The sequence below is a fragment of the Salvelinus namaycush genome, chromosome 12 (assembly GCF_016432855.1).
Source record: "Salvelinus namaycush isolate Seneca chromosome 12, SaNama_1.0, whole genome shotgun sequence".
NCBI classification, from domain to species: domain Eukaryota; kingdom Metazoa; phylum Chordata; class Actinopteri; order Salmoniformes; family Salmonidae; genus Salvelinus; species Salvelinus namaycush.
In genome coordinates, this window is record NC_052318.1 from 40,639,780 (window position 1) to 40,650,561 (window position 10,782).

General features: G+C 47.3%; 1 protein-coding gene across 3 annotated transcripts; it reads right to left on the reverse strand.

The window, feature by feature from the left end:
• Window positions 1–1,085: 1,085 nt before the first annotated feature.
• LOC120057218 (period circadian protein homolog 1-like) lies at window positions 1,086–10,122 on the reverse strand. 3 transcript variants are annotated; one of them, XM_039005747.1, is made up of 17 exons: window positions 9,945–10,122; window positions 8,148–8,960; window positions 7,762–8,015; window positions 7,510–7,631; window positions 7,210–7,411; window positions 6,714–7,094; window positions 6,436–6,589; window positions 6,053–6,296; window positions 5,795–5,909; window positions 5,413–5,682; window positions 5,144–5,302; window positions 4,720–5,040; window positions 3,482–4,557; window positions 3,215–3,371; window positions 2,915–3,098; window positions 2,520–2,670; window positions 1,086–2,358 (listed from the first exon to the last, which is right to left on the reverse strand). In XM_039005747.1, exons 2-17 carry the CDS (start codon window positions 8,477–8,479, stop codon window positions 1,942–1,944), a joined length of 4,539 nt encoding a protein of 1,512 aa, XP_038861675.1. In that variant the 5' UTR covers window positions 8,480–8,960; window positions 9,945–10,122; the 3' UTR covers window positions 1,086–1,941. The 3 variants fall into 3 exon arrangements, with proteins under 3 accessions (XP_038861675.1, XP_038861676.1, XP_038861677.1); XM_039005748.1 differs by having other exon boundaries at window positions 8,148–8,963; XM_039005749.1 differs by lacking the exon at window positions 1,086–2,358 and having other exon boundaries at window positions 2,542–2,726.
• Window positions 10,123–10,782: the final 660 nt, after the last annotated feature.

A 10,782-nucleotide genomic window follows, 5' to 3' on the forward strand; every position in this document is an offset into this window, starting at 1 on the left:
GGTATTTTGGATGCAGTATTTGCAGCATATTGTAGTTTTTTGATAAGGGTATGAATGCCCATCCATGTGGTAGGCCCACCATTTGTAAAACAGGCCGTTGCATTGGCTTTATTAGTCCTGATTCCTGTGACTAAACAATTTCTCTTTTTAAGCTCCGAATATCAGCTACCCAACTTTTTAGGAGTTATCTTGTGCCTATTTGCTATGTGTTTCCACAGATGGAAATGCAGAAGTATTTTCTTTTTCGCTATGATCTTACCAAACTTATCAAACTTGAAACCACTGATCATGACAATGGGGTGAAACTCCTGGACAACAGTTGTGATTGTCCGTTCCGTATTGTCCATTTTACTTTGACCTGTCCTGTTTTTAGGATATGTTGTTTGTTAACGTTTTATTTGATTAGGCGCCATTTAGGTGTAAAAAGTGTCCGTCTCAATACATTGGCATTCATTTTATCTCCAGCCTGTAGGCTACAGAAAATGCCACATACTCTTTCTACCATATCCTGTATCAACAGCACCCTGGAAAGACATGCTGGGAATAGACAAACAAAATATTTATTTTCCTTTGACAAAGTGGGCAATGCATATTACAGGGCCGCATCAGCGCTCACTTAAAAAGCCCATATGCCACTGGTTTAGAGAATTTGTCATTGTTTTTGGGCAGAATTATGTGAGAGAATTTGTCATTGTTTTTGGGCAGAATTATTTGTTGTTGTTGGTGCGTCTTGGCCAGTTTAGCTCAGAAAATGCCACCCTCGCCAATCTTCCACCATAGGCGGCCACCTGATCTGGCCTAATGAGCGGGCCGGCAGTGCTGGCAATTTAAAATTATTTCAATATGTTCGAATACCTAGCTAATCTACCGTAGCCAATTTCAGAAATGTAATGTTGTATGACCAGTCAGGCTGGAACATAGCCTTCAACCAACTGTCCCCACAACCTCTGGTGGCAGAGAAGGTAAAGGAATAATACTTGACTAGATGATTTGAGCTACACTGATGTCCTTTGCATACCTGAAAGAATATAAACAACACACCACAAATTCTTGAAGACGGACAAAAGAAACCAGAACCAAATTACAATTCACTTTTTAATATTAATTACATATCAAAATCCCCCCAAAGAGTTGTAATAAGTGACTAATCCTTTTATTTACAGTAATGAAAAAGGGAATAAGGGGCAGACTAACTGTTGATAGAACATATTGGCCTTGACCAACTGCATGATCAAGGCCTACTCCTCTCTCTCATCAACAAGACTGGCTCCATCTGTTGTTAACATGGGAATGCCAATCTCTGCTCCTGATAAATCTGAGATACCTTTTGTCCAGAAATACCCATAACGACTCAAACAAACAGGGTATTTCTTTTAACATGGTCTTGATGTATTTTGTGTATTTCTCTGGAGATTTAAAAAAATAGTTAGGATGTTTTCCCAATGGCTAAAATTTTACATATTTATACAACGATTGTGGTGTACAATTACATTATAAAAGAAATGAACCATTCAGAACATTACAGCCCACAGAAAACTGTAGTGTCAGCTCTTGGTTGACAATATCAGAAATGACTTAGAAAAAACTTGAATGAAGTATTCTACCAAATATATTTTTCTAAATGAATTTGCGATTTAATGGTTTTCAAAATAGATTTGACATCATTTTCCAATATGGACATTGGACAAAAATTATATTGCGTTGATACACACAATAACTTGTAAAACTATCCAAGTGTCACTATAGGGGAGAAAAATCCCAAAGCAGTGAATTACAAATGGAACATGTCTTCAGTCCTCCTTAGACAGGGAACCAGGCACCAAACATGCCAATAAATATTTACTAAGGGCTTCTCTTTCGATTTTACACTTAAATACATTGAATATTTACACCTTAGATTCCATATATATTGAGCTACATTCTCTATGTATTTAAACAGGATCAGGTATTCTTTGACTCCTTATCCATGTTCACTTCTTTGTTCAAACACAACACATTAACAGTGACCTTGGCTCCCGGTTGTCCCAATGCATTGTGTTTTAGAGTCATTGGCCATATAGAACTCCTCGGTTGCCGTTTACAGCCAGAGTCCCCTTTCTCTGTTCCGGATGATGACGACACCTCCAACTCTTTCACTCTGGTGTCCTTACAGTCTCCTTCCTGCTCACCCTCGCCCCCCTTAGTCTCTGTCTGGGGTGCTTGTGGTGGTGGGATGGAGGTGTCATGTGTGTCTGTTGCCATGGTAACCGGGGTCTCTTCCTGTAGCTGGAGGACCCCTGTCAGATCCATGTCCTGCAGCTCCACATTAAGGGGCCGGGGGGCTGAGGTAGTGGGAGGAGAACCGCACCCTGTACAAGTCTAAACACAAGCAGAGGGACAAGAGTTGAATAAACCCGTTCTTCACAAGTATTTTTTTTATTAATCTCCACTCATCTATACTGATTCCTGTGAATCTTTCCAGTCTGAGAGAGGCGGAGTTGTAGCTACGGTCTCCAGTATGTGTCTGTGTGCTGACTTACAGGGCTGTTGATGGCCTGTGGCAGGCGTCCGGTGCCCATCCAGGGGTGGACCTGGATCAGCTCTCTCTTCTGCTCCTCAGTGAAGCGCGGCTGCTGTTTCTGCATCGCCCTCAGTATCATACCATCCTCCCTTAGAACAGTCTCCTTGTCCCTTTAAAATCACACACACACCGACACTCTTTCACATGTCCATAGATATGCCATAGTCTGTAAAAGGTGGTATTAGTAGCAGAACGGTGAGCAGGCATTTTTCTCTTTTTCATAGTCTGTATGAATAAATAATATATAAATATACTACTACATCATACATAAATACGATAAATAGTATTTCATGTTAATCATGACTACAATTGCCATGACAACAGTGTAGTGCAGTGACCATAACGAATTCTTACCTGGTGGGCATTTGGTACGTCATCATAACCTTGTCATCTGTGTTGGCCATAAGGAGCCAGATAGGGTCCTGAAGGACATATTTCATGAGCTGGGCCTCTTCAGCCCCCCCTGGTGCCTGCTTATGGGAATGGTCGTTCTCCGACGAGTCAACGCTGCCAAAGTATTTGCTGGTGTTGCTGCTTCCTGTGGTTGAAAAAGGAACATGTTCAGTTCGTATCATGACATATCAGTCACTATATACAAACATCCTTTACCAATCACAGCGCTAACAAGAATAATCTGGGAGGTGTTAAACTCACTTGTGCCACTCCCTGAGGTGCTGCATCCATTAGAGCCAGAGCCTGAGGACCCGGAGGCAGAGGCGGCCGAGCCGGTGCCTGAGCAGGCGTCCTCCTGCAATAGTAGGTCTAGCAGGTCACTGGAGGTGGACATTGCGTCCTGGTCATCAGCATCATCCTGGAGGAAGAGAACACAGAAGAGACAGGGGTTAATGACTAGAACTCACTAGACTCAAATGAACCTTTTGGTACTTATATTTTCTAAATGGATTGCAGTTTAAAACTCACGTTATCGTCCTCTCTGGCGTCACTCTTCATGCTTCGCTTAACAGAACCTTGACCTCCGAACTGAGATACCGAGCCAGGTGGGGGAAATGTCTGCTGCGCCCCTGTCGACATGCCCTCCTGGCGGTTGCCTGGCAACTCCTCCAGCTGTAGCAGGTTGAGGGGGGAGGAGCATCGGGACTGGAAAATGGGCGAGTCTGTCCCCTCCAGGGGGGCTTGGCACGTGGACTGAGGGGTGCTGGAGCGGGAGTTGCCGTGTTGGACAAAGGTGGGATCCATCTCGGGTAAGGCAAAGCCGGGAAGCCCGGGAATCGGAATGGGATTTGGGAAAGGTAATGCTGGGCTGGGATCGTAACAGTGTTGGGGGATCATCGACAAAGTAGGTTTGACCTGTGACGGGTTGAGTTGAGCTAGGACGGGACTAACACAAGGCATGCCATTCATCTGCGTCATAGCGGGGTTGAACTGAGCCAATCCAGGATTGAGTTGTGGTAGTGGGATAGTCTGTTTGAACTGCGGTAGTGCTTGGTTAAGTTGTGCCATACCAGGGATACCGGGGCAAAGGTGCGGTATGGATGTGTTATACTGAGGCATGGCGGTATTGAGCTGTGGTACACCTCCGTTGAGTTGAGGGAACATGTAGTTGGGCAGAACAACCATCATTGGGGGAGCCATCGGCATGGGCATCTGATTGGCATGCATGGGGTACTGTAAGCCTGGCTGGGGGCTGGGGTAGCCCATCTGCATGGCATTGGGGTTCACTCCGGTGTGGGCCAGGACTTGTTGTTGCACGCTGGGGTAGAGTGGGAAGAAGGGCAGGACTCCTGGAGGGTACTGGGCCACGGCAGGAGGGAGACTGGCCTCAGAGGTGGGCCAGGAAGAGGACGAGGTCAGGGGTCCCTGCATCATCAGGGGTTGACCCATGGGGAATGTGAGGCCTTGGGGCCCCTGCCCTTCCCTCCTGAAACTACCGTTCATCGCACGCTGGGAGCCCTCCTGCTGGTGCTTCAGCCTCTTTCCCCCGCGGCCCCTCCTCCGTCCATGACCACCTGCTGGGTAGTCCTTCGAGCTGCGCACTCCTGAGACAGAAACACAGAGGGAGAGACACAGAGAGAAAGAGAGAGAGAGAGAAAGAGAGAGAACACAGGGGTGAGCTGCATGGAAAAACTATGGACTCTCATTCATATTATCTTTCACAGTCATAATAGAAACCACATCTCCACTTGAAGTGTCCGTCTTACCTTTGGGTGTGGTGGTGTGTCCTCTCAGAGAAGGAGGGCCGGGGTCCAGCACACGTAGCTGTCCCAGGTCTCTGAAGCGGCTCAGGAATACCTGTTCCTCCTGCTGGGTGTGGGCAGACAGCACCTCCTTGGTCAGACCCAGGCGGCCTGAGCATCCAGCTGACCTGCGGCCGTCCCTCTCGGGCAGGGCAGGGCTGGGTGGTGCCGGGCTGGGCAGGGCCAACGGCCAGGGGGTCACTGCCATTGTGATGGCGTTGTTAGTGGCTGGAGAGGTGACGGTGAGAGTGGGGGTGGCTGGTCTCTCCTCCATCATTACTATATCTGCAGGAAATAAGGTTGACAATACATCAGAGATGAGCGAGAAGAGACGGAGGCAAAGAAGAGAGGTAAACAAACAGTCGGACAATAAAGGGATGTGACCTACCTGACTCTGGGGGCTTCTTGTCGCCTACGTGGACAATGGTGCTGCTGAAGCTGCATTGGGACGTGACAGAGACCACACTCTTAGCCTTGCAGTGCAGCACCAGAGGGCTCATCTGTGGCCCCCCTTTAGACCCTTCATTACCCTGGGGGCCTCCGAGATCTGTAAAGAAACACAGAGTTAAGACACCAAAAATACATGCAGAGCATAAAAAAAGGTATCGGGAAAAAAAACATAATTTGAGGTGTTTCAATATGATCTGTATTGTGTACCTTTAGCTGTTCCAGGCAACTCCCTCTGCTTGTCATCGTCTGACGTTGATGACGTGGTGCAGGAGGAGGAGCCACATTTCCTCTTCACTGTGTTGGGGACGTTGCAGCTCTCCAGGTAGCGTACGATGCTGTCCAGACAGTTGATCTGCTGGTAGGAGTAGTTGGCTGACGGGTCTTTCCTTGACTGCACTGAGGCCAGGGTTTTAGTTGGCCCCAGAGCTCCAATAGGTCCCAAGTCCTTGTTTAAATTCTCTGGCACCACCAGGGCTCCTGAGAGGAAGAAGAACCGCATTATCTACGCTATACATTTCTAATTGGGACATTTTATAGAACAAAATCATGAAACAAACTCATTATTTTTTAAATAATTCCAGGTGTTTACCAGTGCTGGCGTGTTTGCGGAGTGCTGGGCGGTTGCGGGACTTGGTGAAGACCTGCTGACCATTGGTCTTCACCATGTGGACGTCCTTACACATCTGCTGGAATGTCATCTGCTGCTGTGGAACAGAGATAGGGGAGAATTAGGCCTAGTTACAAACTAGTCAAACATTACAAACTAAAATGACCCTGTTCAAATCTTGTTACCTGATCAAATAGACAACAAAAACATGCGTGAGATTATGATTGTGTTAGTACTCACTGGTCTCTGGATGGTCTTCAGGATGAGCTCCTTGGTGGAGGGGCTGTTGCTGCCTGACGAGGAGCCCGGGCTGGGCCTCTGTGGGTGGGATCCGTGGGAGCTGCAGTAGCCCTGGGAGCCACCACTGTGGACAGGCTGCACCAGCACGCGGTGGATCTGCTCACTGAGCCTGGGGATCTCTGGAGACATGGCCCGCACCTCCACCTCCACAGTAGGCGTGAACACATCCTCGTTCAGGGGACTCCTGTAGATGAGGGGAGAAGGAATAGCGTTTAGAACAAGACACGGCTTGATAGCTACACAAATAGGTTACAGAGCAGTTCAAATGTGGCTATTGCAAGGTTGTGAAGGTCATTGACGTAGCAGAGAGGTCAACTACTCACGTTCTGACTTTGTGTCGACCAACAATGAAGGCCACTTTGCGGCTCCAGGGGTTAACGAAGGAGGACCAGCTGGTATCTATGGTGAGATACTCCCCGTTCCGGGCACACATACGAAGGGGCGAGTGTTCAAAGGGCTGGCCCGCTGACTGGAGAACTGAGCGGAGAACCAAATATGTTAAAATTTTGATTGAGTATAAAAGCATAATCATTCATTCATTTGCTGGTTTATGAATCCTTACAGAATGTATAAGGCATGACTGTTGGACAGGAGTACTCACTCTTCTTGTGTATGGCCACCATGACAGGCCTGTCATCAGGGTGGAGGTACATGAGAACAGGGGTCCCAACCAGGTCCTGGGGCAGGTAGCCTAGCAACGGCACAGCCCTTTCATCGACTTCCTGAAAGAGACAGCTGGGGGTGTGGCTGGTGGTGAAAATCCTCTTGTCAGCTGGGATACGGGGAGCTTCGTATCCTGAGTGCACCTTCTCAGCGATGAGCAGGCAGCAGGGCTGTGGCTGGGACATATCAGAGTCCCGCAGTGTCAGCTGGTAGGGGGTCATACGGAAGGGGTAGTACCGCACCTCCCCCTCGCTGTCCCTCCCACCACTGATACGGCAGAACATGGATTTCTCCTGGGTGCAGTCCACAGGGGAGGTCACTGAGGGAGATAGAGGGGAGATATTAGCACCACAACAATATTTACATCACATACACAAATGTGATGATCCATTTCCATGTGAATTCAGAGCTGATTTAGAGGAGTGGAAACTTACTGGAGCCAGTACAGGAGGCCCAGGGGGGCAGGCGGCAGGGAGCCGTGCTGCTGTAGAAAGTGCTGACGTCCTGGGGGGCCAGCAGCTCAGAGAAGAGCGCCCCCTGTAGTCGCTCAGGTTTAGTGCGCAGCATTGGAGAGGCCTGGGGGGAGATGTACACCACCTTCCCAGAGAGGAAGGACACTCCAACAGAGAATGTGTCCTGTACAGGAGAAGAAACAGAGGTCAGAACAATGTCCGGTTGGGTTTAAGACCTGTTAGTCTGGTTCTAGTAGACAAACATTGTTCTCTAGTTCCTACCGTGTTCTGGAGTGTGTATTCAGAGGTGATGTTGTCCAGTTCCTCTGTGGTGAAGGCTGAGAGGTCCAGACTGCAACCGTGGCTCTCCTCCACACTCCACTGGTGATAATACTCCTGATTCGCTAAAAACACACACAAACATTCAGACATTAGTATAAATAGCTATTATAGATAGAGTAGTCATGCTATTTCATGCTAAAGCCTTGCAGTATACACGTAGCAAAAGGCATGGCTCAAAAGGCAGTATCTTACCTCTGACTTGTTTGACACAGTTGAGAGCGTACTGCAGGGAGGCCAGAGTGCTGGAGCGGCCTTTTGTCCGGTGGTCTGCAGGCATGCGGATCTTCAGCTCCTTCAGGGCCTTGAGTAGCTCTCTCTGGGTCTGCAGCCGGGCCGGCTGGCCACTGCTGCAGCCGCTGGTGGACGGGTGGTCCTGCTCCGAGCTGCCACTCAGCAGGCTGTAGACCATAGAGCTGTTGGGAGGGGAAGTGCTGTGGGAGTTGGAGCTGACCGAGCCAAAATAACATGATGTTACTATCACTGCTGAGCATTCATTACAATAGTATAAGCGGTGTCTACCGGCTACCATCTGTACATGGTTGTGGTGTTTGGCGTATGTATTCTGTTAAACTTTTTACCTTTTGCTCTCGGTTGTCTCCATGGCAGAGTCCTTTCCATTATGGGAGCTGCTGCAGGTTGATGCCTCATGCCCCATGTGACCTTCCACTTCTCTCTCGGCTGAGTCGTTCCCGCTCAAGTGGGAATCGGTGTCATCAGAGTTTGAGGACTTGGGGGAGGACTTGCCCCCAGACCGAGTCCTCTTTCCATTGGAGCTGCCAGAGCTGCCAGTCTGACTCAATACAGACTCAGGGGACTGGGAGACTGCCTCTTGTCCTGCCACCACATCTTCTGCTAAACTTACTCCACTAGTGTCATTTCCAGAAGTGGTGTATGCATTCTCATCACTCATAGTAAGCAGTATGAGTGATTGACTATTGCTGTATGACAAAAAGTATCTGTCAAAACAGAGCTGTGATACCCTGCCACTAGGTGGGGCTACTAAACTTAGATTGCGTCATGGCTTGGAAAAGCAAAAATGAGAGAGAAGATATGGACAAAGTATGAACTGTATCTCATTGATCTTGAGGTTTTTTGTCAAGTCAAAGCTTATGAACCTGACAGGCCAATTGAAGAGAAGGGGGCTAAGCCTTTCTTTGTCCGTCTGCTCTTCCTCGTGTCTGCTCTTCCTCGTGTCTGCCCTTCCTCGTGTCTGCCCTTCCTCGTGTCTGCCCTTCCTCGTGTCTGCTCTTCCTCGTGTCTGCTCTTCCTCGTGTCTGCCCTTCCTCGTGTCTGCCCTTCCTCGTGTCTGCCCTTCCTCGTGTCTGCCCTTCCTCGTGTCTGCCCTTCCTCGTGCGTCCACACTCAGTGCACTAGATGGTTTGGCAGGATACCTGCTAGAAGAAATTATTCACAATCATGAGTGGTGAGTCACATGAGATCACGAGTCATACATCTGTGTAAACACTGAGTAGTACATCTAACTTCACTACAACATTACTAAAAACCACATCACTGTAAAGGCAATAGTTAACTCAAATCACATATGTACATAACTAAATGGCTTGATTTCAAGTCGCCTAAAGTCATGTGTATCCAAGTATGGACAGGCTCAAAGAACTTGATCTCCATATATATGACATGGACCATAAAAATACAATCCCTGTCAAGAACCGTTAACTGACAATAACAGGTAACAAAATGCTAGAGAAAGTGACTTTGTAGTCCATTTCCCTATCTGGCATGTCTTGAGGGTTACTGTAACTAACAGGATGACACCGCTGTGGGATATTATTGTTGACGACAGTGAAGGCAACGTGCCTCTACTAGACTAGGTCCCGAATGAGCTCATGGATTTATTCTGCCTGACACAAGCCTGGTAAAAGATGGGTCTTGTACGAAACACGAACTGACCAATTAATATTAAACTGTATCTAGCTAACTAGATTCACACACACAAAAAAAATCATGGCTTTACGCTCTTGCCATGCCACAACAATGCTTCACTTGCTAATGTCAATGCTGATAACTTGATCATTAAAAAACATAAACATGTGACGTTAGCTAGATTCTGGGGCTCCCGAGTGACGCAGCAGTCTAAGGCACTGCATCTCACTACAGACCCTGGTTCCAGACCCAGGCGTCACTACAGACCCTGGTTCGATTCCAGTCTGTATCAGAACCGGCCGTGACTGGGAGTCCCAATTGGCCCAGCGTCTTTAGGGTTTGGCCGGGGTAGGGCGTCATTGTATATAATAATATATTCTTAACTAACTTGCCTAGTAAAATAAATAGATAACTGTTAGCTACTACAACCAAATAGCTAGCTAACGTTAACGAAACAATAGTTAGTTCTTGATCAGAGTTGACATTCTCACCTTATTCCATGAAGAGAAAATACTTTCCGAGGCAAACACTATTGAAACGTCTTCCACGGTGTATTCAGTAGGTTTACAATTTTTTTTTTTTAAATAGCAGAAACCCAAAATGACATCTTTAGCGACCTGGTCCAATGTTGACCGACTGCAAGACAAGTAATACACACACTGAACAAAACCGCACATTGTATTTGCAGGACTGGGAGGGAACACGCAAAAGCACACGTGATAACGCCCCTTGTCTGCTCCCATGTGTTGCATTGATTGGTCCTCAACTGACTCCGACTCTGCTCTAGCAAAATATACCACGCCCAGCGAATGCATTCATTGGTTGAGTAGGGCGGTGTCCTGACTGCACGGGGCTCTCCTATGCTTCTCTATCACGTTGCCCCAGCGGTGCTCTCGGTTCAGAAAGCCAGAAACAACATTTATTGGCAACGTGCCACTGCCAATGTTCTGAATTCATGTCATTTCTTTATTGTTTCCTTGTGTGCTTTCCTTAACCACGAAACAGGCATGTTTACGACTTTCTTTGTATCATTTTGAGGCATGGATAATATATATATATTTTTAAATGTAACCTTTATTTAACTAGGAAATTGGGACTAATAGGACACACTTTAACTCAATTCCAGACATATCCAGATAGGCCTACGTACTATAACCCTACACTAAATAAGTGCACAAATGCTACTGCAGCAGTATGATTAGCCTTTACACATTAACATCAACCCCTTCCTCTCCAAAATTCTACCCTACAGACATAATTCTACCCTAAAACCATAATTCAATCAAATAGGCCTACATTGTCAGTCAGTTCCATTCCCTAGAATTGTTT

What these genes read in the sequence shown, in the direction of transcription:
- LOC120057218 (XM_039005747.1), bottom strand. Translation starts at nt 8,479, where the DNA reads ATGAGTGATGAGAATGCATACACCACTTCTGGAAATGACACTAGTGGA. An exon ending in GGTCGACACAAAGTCAGAAC is followed by an intron (nt 6,297 to 6,435) that starts GTGAGTAGTTGA and finishes CCTCATCTACAG; the next exon opens with GAGTCCCCTGAACGAGGATG. An exon ending in ACACACCACCACACCCAAAG is followed by an intron (nt 4,558 to 4,719) that starts GTAAGACGGACA and finishes TTTCTGTCTCAG; the next exon opens with GAGTGCGCAGCTCGAAGGAC.